At 35.6% G+C, this 12983-nt stretch overlaps 1 protein-coding gene across 1 annotated transcript in view; it reads left to right on the plus strand.

Moving 5' to 3' along the window:
- The window catches only part of LOC109096764 (neuromedin-K receptor-like), a 28922-nt gene extending 16191 nt beyond the window's left edge, over positions 1 to 12731 (plus strand). The window contains exons 4-5 of the mRNA XM_019110418.2: positions 4665 to 4861; positions 8382 to 12731. Of these exons, the coding sequence (XP_018965963.2) occupies positions 4665 to 4861; positions 8382 to 8670 (486 nt within the window). The 3' untranslated portion in view covers positions 8671 to 12731. The remainder of the gene's footprint in view (positions 1 to 4664; positions 4862 to 8381) is intronic.
- The last annotated feature ends 252 nt before the right edge of the window (positions 12732 to 12983 follow it).

Raw genomic sequence — 12983 nt, forward strand, 5'->3', positions numbered from 1 at the left:
TTTAATTAATTGCTTAAGGCTAATTAAAATGTATTCAATATATGAATCTAACTTTTGCAAACATAGCCTTCCTAAAATGCAAAAACTGAAGAAGTGTATTTGATTTTCGTTCACTTTATTTCCGTGAAAATAGCTGCCGTTGTTGTGCAATAGAACATTCAGAACAGGCTCATTAAAACACAAATGCACACACACAAGATGTACGTAGATCTTTACAAAATACACCTGGATTTAAAGCCTGTGAAATCACACACAAGATAAAATGCACTTAAAGAACACTTAGATTATGGACTGGGTTGAGCGCGTGGCACTGAGTGTATTGAGCGAGCGGAGCGGAATCTTCAGGAAGGCGCTCAGCAATCTCTTGAGGAAATATTACCGCTCCGCTCCCCTCACAAGCACTAGCAGGAATGCTCAAAATATTTACGCATTTTTTTCCATGTGACAAATGAGAATTGTTTCCAGATGTCTGACTTGCCTTGCTTTTGTCAAGTAAATAGCAGCTTTAATTTTCTTCTCAACTTCTTGTGTTGACTCAATTTCTACTATACCCCACCACTCCCCGCGGGTCTCCCGCGAAATTTTTTGACCGCCCACACCGGCCCGTAGCAAAGGTAAACCCGCCCACTTCCGCGAGATTTGCGTTGGGTCCTGCGGGAGCTCAAACCCGCTCCCGTGACATTTGCGTTGGGTCCCGCGGGAGCTCCCTCTACGCTTTTATTGTCCATAGCGATCTCCCCCATGGCGAGCTCTGTAGCCCATTGTTGTACCTGGTAGACGTGTCAGGCTCTAGCTCCAAAAAATCCCCTTTGCTCTGCCGCTCTCTCTGGCATGGCTCATTGGTCGCGGCGGGCTTTGGCTCTCCATCAGTGGTGGGCTCAGGCTTTTGCTCCATGCAGCGGGGTGATGGTGGGCTGGCTCTGGGTCTGGCTTTGTTCTGGATCAGGGATAGATGCTTTCCAGACACGACATGATTGCCTCCATCCAGCACAGTCCGGTAGTGTCTGGGAGGTAGACGGGGCGATGAAAATGAAGCTGGCAATGACAAAGTGTATTAGTTAACAAATCATGCACTATCGTAAAAGCATTTTGAGGTCATAATATATAACCCCAAGTAGGGGTGGGCGATATACCGGTAGACACGTTTAAAGGCACAATATGTACGTTTTCGCCGCTAGAGGGCGCGTATTCAAAACAAACAAAGAAACATAGGTGTAGTTTGATGATGCCATGACTGAGTGTGGGATTTGTTGGCTTCATCTCCAAAGCCAACGCAGTCCGACAGGAATTCATGTTCATGGATGAGCTAATGTATTAACAATTTGTTGTTGTCGTAGTATGAAACAGAGGAAGACAGCCATCGAAGTGATACGAGTCCGCTGAACGAGTGTGACACAGTTTATTTTAGAATTTGCCAAAATTAGGGTTGAAGTACGTTTTCCAGTGAGACCAGGTTGTGTTTGGGGGTAGTTTCCCAGATTTGATGTGTTTGCTCCACAGTTTCTTGTGTGTGTTGAAGAGGACTGCCACATAAAAAGTTTGAGAACCACTAGTCTAGTCAATTGTTAGTCAACCATTATGACTCAATCCGAATGACTAGTAAAGTAAACCTGAAATGATGAATTTAAGATGTTTTAGGCACTGAGACTATTTTGAAACTATCTTCTTTCTTCTTGAGTGCCACTTCTTTGTCATCTCTCTTATGATCTATATCAGTGTTTTCATCAGTACTTTGTCATATGGTTTTCAATTCTTCATTCTACAATCTTAAGAATGATCTCAAGTCTCTATTTGCCACAGTTGTCCAGTCCCTATTCAAGCGCCAGTCACCAAAAGGACTTCTATTTCAGTCCGAATGCCCTTGTCTTTGTCTCTATCTCTGAAGTGAAGAGGCAGGGCGAGATAAGAGAAAACAAACGAGACACTTTGTAGTGGCGACAAACGCAGTGCGCTTCCTTCAGCTCTCAGTATGCAGAAGCTTCTGTCTGGAGACGTATCGGGAGAGAAACGCTGGCTTGAAGGTGAGCGTGAGTGGCAAACATATAAGCTCTCCCTTTACCCCAGGAAACCTTCTCACTTCCAGCTCCTGCTGAAACGTAGATCAGGCACTATGTCTGTTTGTGTCTCAGAAATGTAAGGAATATTCTTATGGCATCTCTAGGAAAAACAAGCATGGTGGAATACTGATGAAAAATCATAATAGGAGTTCTTTGAAGAGTTTGAATTCCAGAATCAGATACACATTTTATGTGTCATACATGCAATTTTTCTAAAACATATTAAGCATAACTTTAACAGTGTCTGTGAAACACTCTTGTGTAGTCCTCTGATCTTTCCTTTGATTGATGTTTCACGAATATTCATGTATGAAAGACTGGTATCATTTTAGAGTTGGCTGATATAAAAACAAAAACAAAAAATATATACAAGCCTTTTGATTCTACAGCAAATATATATCTTGATATTTATGTACAGTATTACTCTGAATATATATACATATATGTATAAAATCAGAGCTGCTTTTAAAATATATAAAATATATCATACTCATGGGTTGCAAGACAATGACAGCCTTCGGGGAAAGTGCATTAACGTCATCACAATATTCATGATGTTGCTTAATTTCTGCAACAACATCATGAATATATTGTCATGACTAATAATTAAACCTGATTCTTCTTTTAAGCAAAAAAGGTTCATTTATACATAAGCACTACCCCAATACTAAGTGCACTTAAACAACTTAAACTTATAAATGCAATGCACAACTCAAGATACAAGTTCTGTCTGCAGCATACGCCTGTGTCTGTGTTTATGCAGTTTCTATTGCAGTGTGATAATCGACTTTCTATTTTAGTTTTTAAAAATCGTCAAAATGTCTACTTGCAGAAATTACATTAAATTTTTAACGATCAAAAACCTAATGAAAAACCTGATTCCTCATTACATGACCCTTTTAATATTAATATTTCAAGGGCACAATGCAGGAATAGTAGTATTATAATCATTTGTTCATTAGTTTATTGATTCCTGAGGTGGAGCATTGTAGTGATCTTCAGATTGTAAGAGGACCATGCAAAGCTCCATTCGCTGTCTCAGTGGGACGGCATGAACAATTTAATTAAATTCATTAGTAGATTGAAGCAAGCAGCTGCTCCAATCAGACTTTATGATGTGGCTACAGAAACAATTCACCTCTTGAAGGATGGGAAATGGATTTGTTATGGCAGAATCCCCTGCAGGGGCAGAAGGACACTTGCTTGAAGAGAGAGCAGATAGTTTGAGGACCGAATGAAACTGACAGGATGGAGATTCGCACAGTGGCTATACACGACAGTTGACAAATTACAGTAAACGCCTCAGAGAACTTTATGAGAAACTACAGTTTTTACATGAATAGTGGCAATTACAACTTTGTCAACACAATTTGTAGGATTTTTTTATTTTTATTTTTTTTACACCACAGAGCACTTATTCCATAAGACCTCATGTGGTGTCCTTGCTCTGCTGGAAATGTGTTGCCCGGGGTTTTCTTTCTTGCTGCAGATGCATTGCTTGCCCTGAGTGTCTAAGCTTGTTGGTGACATGACCAAGATTTTGGTATCCTGACAGTGGTTGGTGCTTTTGGGTGTGCTGGATGCTGTGGGATTTGAATGACAAGCAATGTCTTAATGGATTAACATAATGAATATAAACATAGCCGTATAACTATTGGAGATATAATTGCTTCTCCACTGTTCTCTTTGATTTTGTATGTGTAAAATTAGGTCAGTCACAATGTCAAAATGACGAGCTGCTCTTGTTTAGTATAGGCTATTTATGTGGTGCAATCTGGGAAAACCTGTCGGATGTCATGCTGGGACGTTTTCAGGAAATTCAAAAAAAAGGTCGAATGTCAGTTTTTTGTCAAAATTAGGTTTTCCTTAAATTATTATTCTTTAAAATAGGTGCTTTGTTTTAACACCACAAAAAAAAAAAAAACAGTTAACCTGTCAGAGTAAACCACGTAATATATATAATAAAGGTGTTTTCAAGAAACATTGCCCACCAGTCCTGTGTAAACTACGGCTTGCTTGTCTCAGTCTCTGCTCAGTCTTGGTGATGTCAGTGCCCTAAATGATGTTTATAATGGACTATTACACATCCAGAGAGGAAGGATCGGATGATGAAGCTACTAAAGAGGAGGAGTCTGATGACAGAGTGTGTATATGCACAAGTGCACGAACAGTTACGCTTACTTTTCTAAATGTAAACTACAAGGTACATAATTTGTGTATCTTAACATACAAGGGGTGATCAAAAGTTCAGAGATTATTCCCATGATAAACAACGGAAAACTGTCCTCTTCAGGGTAATGTTAGTATATATATATATATATATAATATATATATATATATATATATATATATATATATATATATGTATATATATATGTGTGTGTGTGCATGTGTGTTTGTGTGTGTTTGTGTGTATATATATATATATATAATGTATATATATATATATATATATATAACTTATGCAAGCTATAATTACTAGTATTTTATATATTCATTGTGACACTGATTTATATATATATATATCTCAAACATGTATTAAATGCACACCAATTATAATGCATTATCATGTAATATTTCACGTTTGCCTTCATTTTCTTTTTCCAGGTGGTGAAAATGATGATCATCGTAGTGGTGACCTTTGCCATCTGCTGGCTGCCATACCATGTATATTTCCTTGTGACGGGGTTGAACAAGCAGCTGGTTAGGTGGAAGTTCATTCAGCAGATCTATTTGTCAGTCATGTGGCTTGCCATGAGCTCCACCATGTACAACCCCATTATTTACTGCTGCCTGAACAGTAGGTAAGACTCAACTTAGAGCATGCCACAGAGATTTATGACACAAATGCATTTTGTCATAGCAACATGAGTGTTGTTCTCTCTGTTTATTGCATGAATAGGACTTAGCATGCAGTAATGAACACACTTGAAATGTTCCTCTTTGTATGAAATATTACTCATACAGTAAATCAATGATTGAAATGAAAGTGTTATTAGTAATCAGTTCAAGTGAAGGACAGGGATAGGAAACAGGCTTATGCTGATGCTTTGTGAATGTCATTTTTTTAAGTTCTGAAAACACAGAAAAATGTGAACTAGTGTCTAAATGTAGGCCCAAGATTGGATCCACATGGCCCATAAATAATTTCCTATCAAATTAATTAATAAAATTAAAGGGGCCATGAACTGGCTTTGTTTTTTTTTTTTTTTTTTTTTTTTTTACTGTCTTCTGAGATCCACTTATAATGCTGTAAAGATTTTTACATAAAAAAGCATAAATTAGAATAGGCTATTTTCTGTCTTGTTTTTAACCCCCCTCATCAGAACGCTCAGTTTGAATAGGCATGGTGGATTTTAGACACAGAAGTAATCACCAACTGCTATGATTGGCTAACAGTTGAGTGTATTTGACAGCCCACATCCTTCATAGATGGACTTTGCTGTGATTTAGGACAAAAACGCATAAATACTTAGTACATATCAAATGATCTATAATAACAGACAAAGCAATAGTGATTACGTAATAAAAATAGTTACTCACACACTTGTATGGTGCAAAATTACTGCCAGATCCAATACACTCATCTTTTAGTTTAAATTTTTATGAAAATCCTGTGTTGTGCCTTGTTTGTAAACAGATCTGCAGTAAGATGAAGTGAACAAAGGAGCTAGTTCTTACTGATGCAGTCTGGCACTTCATTAAAAATAAAGTTCATCAATTAAAGTTATCGTTTTGTTTCTGTGTAGACCTGCGTTCACCTCTCTTTATTTACACTGCATGCATGATTCGGAGGGCGGGGCTAAACAGGCAGTGATGTAGAAGCAGGTGTTGATCTTCTTCTGCCGAGGTGGTGTTTAGCCACACTATTACATCATAAAGTGGCACGTTCCACAACCTGTCGTTTTGGCAGATCGGCTTCAGTATAAGCTGTTTAACAAGAAAGTTCTGAGTTCTGAAATGTACAGAATGTTTTTATTGCACAATGACCTCAAAATATGTCAAAAGATCAAGGGAATTTTGATTTCTCAGTTCATGTCCCCTTTAACATAACACTTATCACACTTTTCCCTATCTTTATTTACTCATCTTAATGTTGTTTCAAACATGTATGCTGATATTTTATCCCATGGAACTGTGAAGGTTCTTAAAAGTTTTCCTTTCTTGTTCCAAAAGAAAGAAAGGAAGAAAGTTATAAATGTGAGGGTGAATGAATAATGAAAAAAAAGAAAAGTTTTTGGATAAACTATTTCAATGGAGCGTAAAAAATCTTTATTCTTCCTGTGCACAGCGGACAGAAAATAAGACATGCAGACATGAATGTTATGACAACAGCACGGACTATTAGAAAGCGCTTTAGAGTCAATGATTTTGTCCAAGCTTTTAATTAAAGGAATGTTCCTGGTTCAATACAAGTTAAGCTCTATCGACATCGTCCTTGGTGTGTCGTCGATCACCACAGAAGAAAATTTCGACATTCTTTAGTTTGTTAAAAACAAGAAGTCATGTTTAAAGCACATTTACATCGGCATAGAATGCTCTGATTAAAAGGTTCACTGTTAAAACGTAAAAAAAAAAAAAACAGTAAAAGAGATTAGTGTGATTAAAATATGTTTACAGTATATCCAGTTTTCAACTCCAATCATGACCATTTAAAGCCAGTACATCTTATAACCAGAGAAGTACTGTAAAGAAAAAAGACCTCACAAGTATTACCTTTGTAATAAAGTCCTATATATGCATAGGATTATTTGTGATAAATGATTTATAATGAATATTTAGGGTTTATTTAACACTAAAGACATTAAGTCTGTCCACTTAGACATGTTCAGTGAAATGCACATCTTTTTTTATTTCATGGCTATACAAAATCTTTGGCATGAAATGGTTGTGTCAGGTTTGGTTAAAAGCTTACTGTACCTTACTGTGAGAGCTATATAGAAGTCTGTTATATGGCTCCCCATAAAATGCAACTAATGACCTTTACACAGTGCTGCAGTTTTTTTTCTTTTTTTTCTTTTTTGAGCACTCTACCAGTTGTAGCTTGGCAACCGTTGCTATCCAACATTAACATCAGCCTGGGACAGCCATAGCATTGACTTTATGTAAATTCACCACAGGTGGAATACATGGCTAAAATGCAAGACTGGATGATAAATAATCCACATCTAATTTCTTCAGGTCTCATTTGGCTAAATTGGAAATGACACCAGTACCAGAGCATGACAATTTGCAGTCATACACTATTCAATAACCAGAAAATCATATCAAAGAGTTGAATACAACAAAAAAAAACATAGACAAAATACAGCAGCTGTTTAATGCACCTGGCAATTTTTGATTATTAAAAGTACATAGCATAGACTTTTTATGTTAGCAGCAGACTCTGACATCTAACCTGTGATATTGGTTTTCTCTTTGTCCAGTGCAGTCACTGGGACTTGACAAATTGATCGTGTTTAATGGCTTTTGGCCATTTGCAAAGATTTTTTCTTTCCATTCTCATTCTTATGAAAACCTATTTGCACCTCAGGGTAAAATATATATATATATACCTCAGGGTATATAATATAATATATATATATATATATATATATATATATATATATATATAATTGTAAAATAAAGATTTACATAAGAAACACTGTGTTAAAATTTGTAGTTGCAACATATATAAAACTGAAAGACCATGCATAAAGGCCCTAGTGAATAATAAATGTACTAAAATGTATTTGAAATGCATTCATTTCATGCTAAGTATATTACAAATACATTTACATATTTATGTACTTAATAAAAATACCCCGAAGTGTACTTTTAGTATGCTAAACAGGTATACTTAAAGTCTGTTAAATTGCAACAACTAATTTTGTACTTAATGGACTGTAATTGTGAGGAAGTAGTGCTGAAGTCCAACTAAAGATATGCTAAAGTATATCTGATTATGCATAGGTACACTTTAAATATCTTGCATTTTAAGATTGATCCTTTTCAAATATCATACAATCCTTATCAATAGTGACATTAAAACACGTTTTAGGCTTATTAAGAAATGTGCATTATGCACAAGTAGTACTCCAAATTAAGTTTAATTATAATTTTTATATCATATAGCTATTAAGAAATGTGTAAATATTTTGAAATATATTAACTGTAATTTATATAACTTTATATATAAATTTTATATAAAATTTGTAACTATACTTCAAATGAAATTTTAAATATATTACTTTTTTACTGGAGTATACAATTAATATTGCATTTTTACCCATAGATTTGTTCAGTTGTTCATCTGGCTTTGTATATGTCTTTGTCTGTGCTCAGGTTTCGGGCCGGATTTAAACGGGTTTTCCGCTGGTGCCCTTTTGTGCGGGTGTCAGACTACGACGAGCTTGAGCTGCGGGCCATGCAGCATAAAGTAGCGCGCCAGAGCAGCATGTACACACTCTCACGAATAGAGACCACCGTCGTAGCCGTGTGTGACCCCTCAGAGCCAACCGGCCACCCAGGCCGGAAGAGCCTTCACAACCACCAGCACAACGGCTGCTCCCACCCCACCAAGAGCAAAGAAGTAACATATATGCCGAGCGACCTGAAGGAGGAATTCTGCTGAGATGGACTTTGACGTAAGATTCATTCTGAAGTATCAAGCACAGCCATTTTAAAAAGCCTCATTCTGTAAATTGGAAGGAGGTGATGAGAATTGAAAACTAGACTATTTAATTGTGTCATATCTAAGTCAACCCCAGCACTCATCACCACAAAGACCAATATTGTCCAACATCTGAGGAGCACTTTGTCAATAGCAGAAATTGTATATAGCGTCTGCCCTTTGATGCCAATCAGGTCCTGTTCTCTTTCATCATGCGGTTAGCAAGGTTAGCATGCTACCTGAATGCCAAAGTTTTGATTTCTCCCACGAGCTGAACGCTCAATGCTTGTTAAAATCTCTCATGTTTGAAAAGGTTGAGACCGATCCTGAGCTGGTAAATGAGCAGGTGTGTTTCCAGCACACGAGCTGCTTGGCTGAACCGTGTAGGGAAATTTGTTAGCTTCATATTCTTCCCTGTTTAATCTAAAACATTTAATGTAATTGATGAGATGGTAAACCAATTGTGCGTCAGCTAATTAGCATAGCAAAGATCCATTTTGAAATTTGACCTTGTTGTAGACTGCTACTGCACTACTGCAGTGTGTATGTGCAGTATGCAGATTTTCTGTTTGCATGGAATAACTGAATGACTTGTTCATTTGGCAGAGAGCACTGCATGGGATGCTGTATCCCAAAATGCTATGCGTATTGCTTTTCATGACCATTCATTTCCAATGTGATGAAAGGACTGTCAGTTTTCTTTGTTGTTACGTTGTTTCATTGGTCTGCTGATCAAAATTTTATTTGTTTCTACAATGACTAGGCGCTATATGCTAAATTAAACATGGACAGAGCAAGGTCTTGTTAAAATACTGTAGCATTATGCTGTTTGAAATGTTTGCATAATGTGTACTGTGGCACATGCCATTTTTGAAATATAATATGCAGTGCATACAGTGTTGTGCATTAGATTTGGCCAAAATGCAGTACATGAAATATTATTACAGTTTAATATAACAGATGTATATATATTTAGTTTTCAGCATCATTACTCCAGTCTTCAGTGTCACATGATCCTTCAGAAATCATTCTAATATGTTGATTTGCTGCTCAGGAAACTATCCTATCTTTACAACAATTGAAAATGGTTGTGTTGCTTAATGCATTTTTTCTTACAGGATTCTTTGATGGATACTTCAAAAGTCTGTCGTGACATTGGAAATGTCTTACTGTTATTTTGATCACTATAATGCATCCTTGATGAATATAATTATTAATTACTAACCTTAATATACTTCAATTTCACATTTGCATATAGTATATATAAAATTAAATAAAATTAGTTTAAATAAAACTCTTAATCAAAACGAATACAATGCAAAATGAATCAGCTAATGCCTAATCAGCCCAGTCAATTAATCAGTTCAACTGACTAGTACGAAATATACTAGTGTATTTGATCCAGAACATAGCCAGGGTGTTAGATGACTGTGACTACATCTGCACTAATCTGGATGCATCTAAAAATGGTGTTTTCATTTCAAACCATCCACAGATTTTTCTCTTCCACACGGAAATGTGATAGGATGATACAGAGAGACCACACATAAGTTCTCACTGTATTCATCTACCACAATCTTTTTATTACCAAAATGTATCGCAATCAATCGCCATTAGTTTAAAAAAGCAACTGCCCTCATGTTTTGCCACAGGACAGCATGTGCAATACATTTTCTATCATCTTTGCAGAAATGGAATATGAAGATGGAATAAAGTAGCATATCTTTAACAACATTGTAAAAGTGTATAACGGACACATATCAGTATAAACATGAATATCTTACCTCATCGTACCTCTCTGTTTTCAAATTTATCCTTTTGGGAGAGCATCTTCAAAAAGATATGTTTTCGTACACCAAAAATGGCATCTAAGTGTAGAAACAAGGCCAAACAGAGAAAAAGACACAGCTTCAAATGTATTCAGATTAGTTTAGACATAGTTTGTGTTTTTCTTGTGACGTATTTCTGCAAAGAAAAATAGGTGCTATTTTTGGTTTAAAGTCAGTCACCTTTTTGCAGCTGGCAACTATATTCTAGGAGCAATGCTGGTGTAACTAATTGCTTATCTGCTAGCTGAGTGACTGGCACAGACTATAACTGAATGTTATAGTGATGATTATAGTGTAAAACCTCTTATCGACCTTACGGTCGCACGGCTTCCATTACAGATCAACACCTCATATTGTTTTCTAATCATTAACCTCCTAATCTTTGTACATTCTTCATTCTACCCATTACTTCTTATTTTTCAGATTTCATTGAAACTCTGCCGGAAAGCTGGTGTTTTGTTTGTACTGTTCAGTGAAGCTTCCGGCTGAGCAGCAGTGAGGGGTCTGTTTCTCAAACTATTTTTGTCCTCTTGTTGCTGAACATTGTGCCGTCCACATTCTGTCCTGGTTAAATCTAGTTTACTTTCTTCTTCAAAGACAGTAGTCATTGAACAGCCTTCATCTCACGAAAGAACAGGCGATGATGTTTCTAGGAAAAAAATATGTTTGTGCCTGGCCTTTTCCAAAACAAGATATGACAAATATGTTTCGGAAAGTGGAAAAACAAACAAACATTGTATTATTGTTTCCACATGGATTTCTCAAGTACTAAAGTAGGCTACATTAGAAGGGATTCTTAATTTATGTAACAAAAGACTGGAGTAATGGCTGATAGAAGTGAGGCTTTGCATGTATCAGAAGTAAAAATTTCGTAAATATAAATGTTAAAAGTATAAAGTATAGTTATATAAACAGTTATAATATTTTAATAACACTATTTTATTATTATTGCTGTTGTCATACCTCATTTGTTTGTAGTCTTGTCAAAAAAAGAAAAAGAAAAAAAACAAACAAACAAACCCAAATCAATCAGGTTGAAGATAAAAGGTTTTCCTTCAAATGAAGGAAAGAATTCCAATACCTGGATGAACCTTACCTTGTTCAGCCTTGGAGTGACGCAAGTGCCCCATTTAAATTTCTCTCTTATCTTGTCCTTAGGTTGTTTGTACTTGACTCTCATGAATCATGATAGACTCCAAGTCTGTGCTTTTATTTTAAGCTCTGTGTTATGGGAATCTGGAGGGCTCATATATTTAAACAGGTTAATACTTTTCCCCCAAAAATAAAAATTCTGTTATTTACTCATCCTAATGTTGTTCCAAACATGTACGGAATCCCTTTTTTTTCTGCGGAACATGAAATAATATATGTTAAAGCATGTTGGTAAGAGTGACCATTGGCTTCCATTGTATGGACAATATGTAACTCAAATTATTTACAAAAAGTAAATAAAGAATGACATTTGCAGCAACATGAGGGTGAGTAAATGATCCCTAGAGTTGATGTTTGTTATTCTAAATTTGCATAGATCACACTCCCAGTGGAAGTTTCTCCAGCAGAGTATATTGTTTTCCTCCATTCTCTTCATTTTACCCATTTAGAAGCAATTATGAGGTAATCCATCACTAATAAACACAAAACAAGATCTATAGCTGGCTTAGTCATAGGCAATGATAGGTAAGGAGTGCTTGCCACAAACCTGACTCTTAAGTTGTTCCTTAGAAAACATGTCTGGAGGCCTTGGTATGCTCACCCTCACTGCACCACCAATTGCAAGTTTAATGGATTTTTTTTCCAGGTGAGGAAAGCCAGCTGTGGCCACTCAGATAAAAATGGTTTATGCTCACTGTTTGTGGATGTGTGCACCCAAACACGTATGCATAAGTACATGCGTACAGCATTTATTCATCGTAATACAGTGAATTGTTTTGTTTTAATAATTGTAATTGTAATGTTTGTGGTTTTTTTCATACAATTTTCTCCCACTCTGTGTCCTTCTTTTGGTAAAACGTAGGTTAGATTAATGTGGGCAAAATAAAAGTATGCCAGCCTTTAAGAAAAAAAAAAAAAAACTAATACCATTTATTATTATTATTATTATTATTATTATTATTATTATTTACAGAAAAAACTATGTGAATCTCTGTAAATATCCTTGATAACTCAAGATTAAGAAATTAATGAAAAATTGTACAAAATATCTTTAAAAGCCTTGATGTTCATGTTTAAAAAAGTTTGTGGTCAGTAAGATTTTTTTTTTTTTTTTTTTAATCTAATAATTGATATAATAAAATAATACTTTAATTTGTCAAGGAATGATTAATCTGATAAAAAGTGATAATGGTACAAAATATTTAAATAATTGAATGTGAAATATTTAAATAAATGAAAGTCCCGAGAAAAAAAAAAAAAAAAAAAAAAAAAAAACGTTTCACAGTTGTGCTG

This window comes from Cyprinus carpio, chromosome B1 (assembly GCF_018340385.1).
Source record: "Cyprinus carpio isolate SPL01 chromosome B1, ASM1834038v1, whole genome shotgun sequence".
Lineage (NCBI taxonomy): Eukaryota > Metazoa > Chordata > Actinopteri > Cypriniformes > Cyprinidae > Cyprinus > Cyprinus carpio.